The following is a 6,639-nucleotide window of genomic DNA, read 5'->3' on the forward strand; positions in this document are numbered from 1 at the left end:
TTTGAGAGGAGTGGAAGAAGTTATTTATATTAAACACAAAAAGACAACAGTAAATAAAACTTGGCCTCAGATCAGATTCCATCTTTCTAACACCGTCTCTGCAGGCCGTCATGTCTCCCCAGGTGGTTTTACAGCAATTCAGACCTTGGAACGTGTGACCAGGTTGACTGCAAACCGCAGTTGAAAAGGGCAAAAGCAAGAGGCGAGTTGACCGAAGACTTTAGACGTCATGAGTCGAGTCATAAATGTCTTTAAAAGCAAAACAATAAAGCCGCGCAAGTTTTTTGGTAACATGTTGTCATGTTGTGGTTTCTTAATTTAGCAGACTGCTGCTGCTGCAACACAAGAACAGCATCTTGGCGTTGACCTTTAAAAAACCAAACGGCTGTCAGAAAACGGAAGAACAGAAGAGGCGGCAGCAACTGGAAGGTCACTGGAGTTAACAGATATAAGATATAAGTTTTAAATAACATAAAACTTATATCTGGGAGTGACTCGGTTAGAGTCCTAAATTGAATGATATGGAGAATCTGTGTAGGGAGCTCCAGCTCAGAGAGACGGCAAGGAGGCTTTTTCTAATAAAATGTAAATAATTTTTTTTTTTTTTATTATTATTTCAGTCATAAACATAAATGATTCATAAACAGACAAAAAACAATCGAAAAAGGTGACCAAAAAGGGCAGAAGGATAATGTTTCTAAGTCTAACTCTAAATTTGCAGGATTTAACGAATTACCTTCAAAATGAAAGAAAAAAAAAAGACCTTTGTCCAAAGTATGTTTATTTATTGAGTTATGTAACGATTTAAAACATATTACCACATTTTCTTTAACAATAATTTCTAAAACAGTGAAGTAAATATTTTTATCTTCATGCTCGCATTATTCTACAACTGAGCTCCAAGAACACTATTTTTAGCCTTTAGTCTTAAACTGTATCAATGTTCTGCAGTATTAAATATTTTTGAACACACTTTAGCGAGGTTTTAAATTTTTCAAAGACATTTTATAATAAACTGTCTTTAAATTTATAGATTGAAAAGTTTATATATTCAAATTATCATTATTTTTAAAGTTTTTTGTCTAAAACGATGCTCATTTTACATAGTTTTTACAGTTTTTGAAGGTTGCCTATAAATCAAGAAGGTTTTCTATTAAACAAAACAAAAACTTCTTGATTGAATGGAAACTTTATTTAATCAAGTAACAGACTGCAATTCCGACTTGGTCGATGCCTGGCCTTAAATGACTAATTGGAACATTTCTAATTGTTGAGGTTGAAATTTTAGCTGAAAATAAATACCCCATAAAAATCTCTGCGAGGCACGACTATGTAGTTCTGCACAACTTTACTTTGGCTGCACTCCATTACCATCGTTTTTACTGCCTCGCTCCGTTACTGAAATTAGGAGATCCAGATTTAACGTCATTAAAATTTTAACTTTTGTCAACCTATAAAAAGAGAAGGACTTAATAATTTAGCATTTCTCACGCACTGCATCATTTATGGAAACGTTGCATGACAAGGCTCTGACAGACAAACAGCAGATCAAAACCAGCATGAGCNAAAAAAAAAAAAAAAGCAGGACTGTGAGTGCAGTTCCTCAAACCCTCATCCTAAATGATTTACAGCGGCGTGGGCCAACAGCTAAAACCCAGACACACTGTTTGCCCTCAGTTACTCCTGGGCCTAAAATATGCGCTTCCCAATTCTGTCAGCTAGAATTACATAATTACAAGTTCTCCTGTCCTCGTGAGGCTGCCAGGCGATGGAAACGTTTACTGTACTTAATTCTGTGCTCATGATGAATGAGAGAGGTTGGCTTTAAGTTGCTTTCAGCTGCAGGAAAGCTGATCGTCGCCTCAGATAAATGACACATGGCATTCGGCTGCTTGAAATGACCGACGCTCCATCGCCAGAAGCCTTCCAACAATCTGCAGCTGCATGAATTGCTTCCTTTTCTTCTTCTTCTTTTTAAGCCATACTCGTTTCTTCCAAGATTAAAGCTAAAGAGCTAAGCTAACACCAATAGCTGCGCTTACCTGAGGGTTATCCATGAACCACACCAGGCTCCCCTGCTGTGTGTCCAGGATGAAGTAGCGTCGCAGGAACTTGCCGCTGTTCTCGTTCTCCTCGATGTCCAGGAAACCACAGATGCGGTTCTGTCGGTCCACATAAGGCATCTCGCTGCCGGGACATTCCCCGGCCTCGTCGGGCCGGGAGCGGAGGAGGAGGAGAGGGGGCGACCGGGATCGGGGAGAATTCCTTCGGGACACACAGAGAGGAAGAGAGAGAAAGAAAGAAAGAAAAAAAAGAGAAATGAGTGGAAGGAGAGATTTGTGAGGCGGGAGAGGGCGGTTGTATTTCTCCTTCCTTCGTTTTGCATCTACTGTGGTCTCGCTGCCACCTGGAGCTCACCAGGCACCAACCAGCCAGCAGATCATGTGACACTAACCACAGCCCGCCCTTTTATCCTTTTATATCAGCCTCACCCACTCTCTCGTCGTCTTTTTTTTTTACTCTCCTTTGGCCTCTTTTTTTTTCCTGTAACACTGTCTCTCTCTCTCTTTCTCTCTCATACTTCCTCTGCGCTCTCTCTTTTTTTTTCTCCCCCTTTCTTGCTTTGCAGTCGGCTCCTTTTTCACTTTCCGAGCTCTCTCCTCCCAAATGCTCACTCATCTGATTTGGCAAGCCTCTGTCCAATCCCTCCTATCTACTCCCTCCTTCAGCTCAGCACTCACTCACGCATATATATATATATATATATTATAGAGAGAGAGAATAATAATAAGCAGTTGTTAACCTGGCAAGTCACATCCCTAGGAAAAAACAACAACAAAAAAAACCTTTGTACGTTGTTAATCAACAAAAAAAGAAAGAAAAAAAAAAACGAGTCGATGCTCAACGCGTGTGACTGCTAACATCTCAATGTCAAAGCTCTGCGTGGGCGGGTGCCGAGTCGCTGTGGACATATTGTCGCATCAGCCTGTTTAAGCTGTTGTCTTTTTGGAGACCAGGCCTGAAATATGGGACTGATGTGTGTCAGTGGAAGGCAGAAGATAGAGGGGCTCTTTCTCCGCAACATTATGTGCGCTGTGTGGGTGGACAGGGAGAAATGGTGGTGGCGGTAGAGGGGGGGGACAGAGGGGACAAAAGGCTTAGTTGTTATGCACGGACTCTCGGCTGTGAGCATCTCAGCGAGTCCCTGCGTCCCGTTTGACACTCGGGCAAGAGAGAAGGGGCCGCAGTAAGAAGCAGCTATCTCAGCACAAAACAAATACCGACTGTCACGAGAGAGGTGGCCGGGCTGAGTAAGTGCTCCTGTGAATCCAGATGCCAGGGGCGGATTGTGGTTACGATCCTAAAGGTGAGGAAGAAAACCAAGACGTTAACAGAGCACCCTCTACAACGAATGGATAATGTCGACCAGGTGTTTAAGTTGGACTTGCTTCCTGTAAAGGTGGATTCTCTTAGCGCCAAAGTCAGATTTTGACTGAAACTCAACAAGCGCGCTCTCCCTGACGTCGGAGCCAGGAGTTTGATGTGCAGAGTGGCTGCACATCAAACTATGCAGGTATGACCATAGTTGTGATTGAGATTTTACCAACAGGCTTGTTTTGACTGGAGGTCATATTAACAGGAGTCCAGTCAAAGTCCCTGACCTGAATCTGATGATGAATCTGTGGGGGAAGCTAACGATTAGGGTGATGGCAAAGAAGCCTTCCAACCGCAAAGACCAAAACATAATCATCACAGTTAAAAGGGTATAAATTAAGGCTGGACGATAAATAGATTTCATCGATTAATCTAATTTTTGGTTTTGAGGATCCATCTGGACATCAATATTGCAAAGCAGATCATTAATGCCCGTCTGGTAATTAAAATGCTGGAGGCTTCAAACTTCAGTAACATGGCAAATACGTCTGGAGAAGATGATTCCTAAGAAGTCAGTAAGGCGAAAGTGAAAGTGTTGCTTGGAGGTATTGTATCTCTGAGGCAGACAAACAGGAAAAGCCAAAGGACACCAACAAGCAATTACACCGGCTGGCTCCACTTCACACACAAAAACAAGTCTGTTACAAAGAATCAAAACTATACAGTACCAAACTGTGAAGGCCACATTTCACCAAGTGGTGTTAATTCAAGAAGAATTTTTGCTTTAAAATAATTTATAATTTGAGCGCCCAGATTGAAGGTGACAAAACAAGCTGGTCAGAATCCATGGCAACCTACCACGCCAACTTGGCAACAAAATATAAAATGGAAATATTTTGTTTCATTTGAACAAGTTTCATTTTCCAAAGTGTCTGCTTTGTGAAACATTGTTATGTAGCTTACAATGTCTTGGATTTTTTTTTTTATACAGACGTGGAGTTCAGTTTAACAAACCTCATTATTTATTTATTACCAGCTATAAATATGATCAGCCTTTTTTTTTTCTTTTTTTTTTATGCAGCCTTGAGACTCGGTCCTCTTAACAAATAACAGGTTGTCGGTTTCCATGAGCCCCATTTGAGGTGTAGGCGACAGTGGTTCTTTCCTCCGCCTGACCTAAGAAAGACTTGGTGCTGATGAAGCAGCCACGCTTCGGGGTCAGCGTTTGCGGTGGTGGGGACAGAAAGAAAGCATCGGTTTAGAAATGAAACCGGTTTGGTGGAAAGAAAAAAAAAGAAAAAGACCCTTTCTTTCCATTAAAGTCTTTCACTTTCTATTTAGCGCACAGTCATTTAATGAGTCTTTTCAAGATCACAACTACAGCCACTGACTTGACCTTAAAACTCTGATGCATAATAAGTTATTTTCACACTTCTTGGTTTTCTATTAGAGTGAAATTTGAAAAATCTCAGGAAGTAAGCTAGTCCAAATTTGGCCGGAAGGGAAAATGGATCAACTCTGATCCCTGGCTGATTAATTGGTATATATAAATATTTCCCATGGTGAAAGACGTCACTGGTGTCAGGAATTTTTGTAGCCATGACTAAACGGAGTTTCTGTGGAAAAAGTCTCAGTCATTTTACCATACTATTAGGCATACACTCATGCATTTTTCTGCTTTCTTTCTACCAAGAAGGGTTCTTTGTAAGAGACATTTTAAAAACAAAAACAAAAAATGGTTTCTTTAATAAAAGGAGCATGAAATAAAATGCATCTGAGAATATAAATCTGCTTTACACACCCACATAGTCTAACTTGGAGATGATGCTTTGAGAGCATGATCTCCGAGACATGGATTTCATCAGACTAGCTTAGTAAGTATCTTGTTTCCACCCAATTTTCATGTAGCAAATTCTTTACTAAAGAAACCCAGCCAAGAAAATGTTTGACAACCTGCCTGGCTGTAGCCGCATTTCAGACTCCAGGAGAAATTCACATTTATTTTCCTGTCTTTTGTTAAGAAAGAAAGAAAAAAAAAAAAAGCATAACCCACTTCACTTTTAGATACTTCTAGTCTCTCATTATGGGCAAACTTAACACTGAAAATTGTTTTCAAGTTAACAACAACAAAAAAAAGAAATCTAGTAATAAGGGCTTATTTAGTGATACTTTAGCGACAGTGTTTAAAGGTATTCCTAAAATCATCACAATATAATTACATAGAAATGTTTAGCTATTTTAAAGACTATCCAGGCGTATATTGTTGTAGATGTTCACTGAGAGTAAAAATAGAGCTCAGAAATCATCCATTTCATCAGAAATGGATGATCAATCTCCACAACAAATCTCCAACAACAAAATATGTTTTGTTGTTTTGGTAATTGCACTAAAAAAAAAAAAAATAAAAAATCTTGCTCCTTGTGTGTTTTTGGGTTAGCGACATCACAAGAAGCACATGAATCAAGCTAATCAGTTGATTCTGGAACACAATGTTATGGGGGAACAACACATTTATATATCGTTTCCAAATCATTCGAGTTGCATTTCAGAATCAACCGTATGTGTTTGATCCAAAACGTGGCTCTAATGCCCAAACCATTACTGCTGCTGCTGCTGCAATGGGTGTTAACAGCTGAAGCAAACATTGACAATTATCATGTTCAGAGATTTAGTTGGTATCAGTCTGTTTATATTTCTGTTTGTACATATTTGTAACTTTTAAAGTGAGTAAATACCATGTTCTGCGGATCGCTTAGAAGAGTTCCTGATTTACCAGCAAAGCGGCATGGCACGCAATCTGAACTCGCAGCTTTACCTCATTCAGACAGGTCCTCTCTCTGACTGCTTACTGATTGATTTTTCCCCCCTCATTATAGGCCTGTCCTGGGGTCATCTTTGTGTGGAAGTAGCAGACAATGCAGAAACATCACTGGGATCAGATCTTAGTGATTTTATTACAAGAGGGCTAATACGGATCACAGAAGATCTGACAGTAAAATCTGGCCATTCGGTTTGCCCTTATTCTCTTTCCCAAAAAAACCCAAAACAACCACAGATAATCACTTCTGAAAGAGATATTTGATTAAAAACTAAATCTCCACCAATCCTATGTTGGTAAAGCTTCCTACAGTCAATGTAAGGTCTGTGAACTTGATTGATTAACTTGTGTACATTTTGTGCTCTGTTTGTCCAGTCTTCTTGTTATCTGTACCTTCTCCAACGTGACGTTTTAACAAGTCAGTGATACTCAAAGTAGCTGGTGTT

General features: G+C 39.9%; 1 protein-coding gene across 8 annotated transcripts in view; it reads right to left on the reverse strand.

Moving 5' to 3' along the window:
* Positions 1-2,210, reverse strand: part of LOC103133626 (pleckstrin homology domain-containing family A member 1-like) — a 15,862-nt gene extending 13,652 nt beyond the window's left edge. For all 8 annotated transcript variants that reach the window (XR_001661336.1, XR_001661335.1, XR_001661332.1 and 5 more), the window contains exon 1: positions 2,043-2,210. Coding sequence is in view for 2 of the 8 variants with exons in the window: in XM_016668027.1 (XP_016523513.1) it covers positions 2,043-2,183 (141 nt within the window). In the remaining 6 variants the exon portion in view is untranslated. The remainder of the gene's footprint in view (positions 1-2,042) is intronic.
* Between the last annotated feature and the right edge of the window lie 4,429 nt (positions 2,211-6,639).

Source organism: Poecilia formosa, unplaced genomic scaffold (genome assembly GCF_000485575.1).
Source record: "Poecilia formosa unplaced genomic scaffold, Poecilia_formosa-5.1.2 Scaffold12, whole genome shotgun sequence".
NCBI classification, from domain to species: domain Eukaryota; kingdom Metazoa; phylum Chordata; class Actinopteri; order Cyprinodontiformes; family Poeciliidae; genus Poecilia; species Poecilia formosa.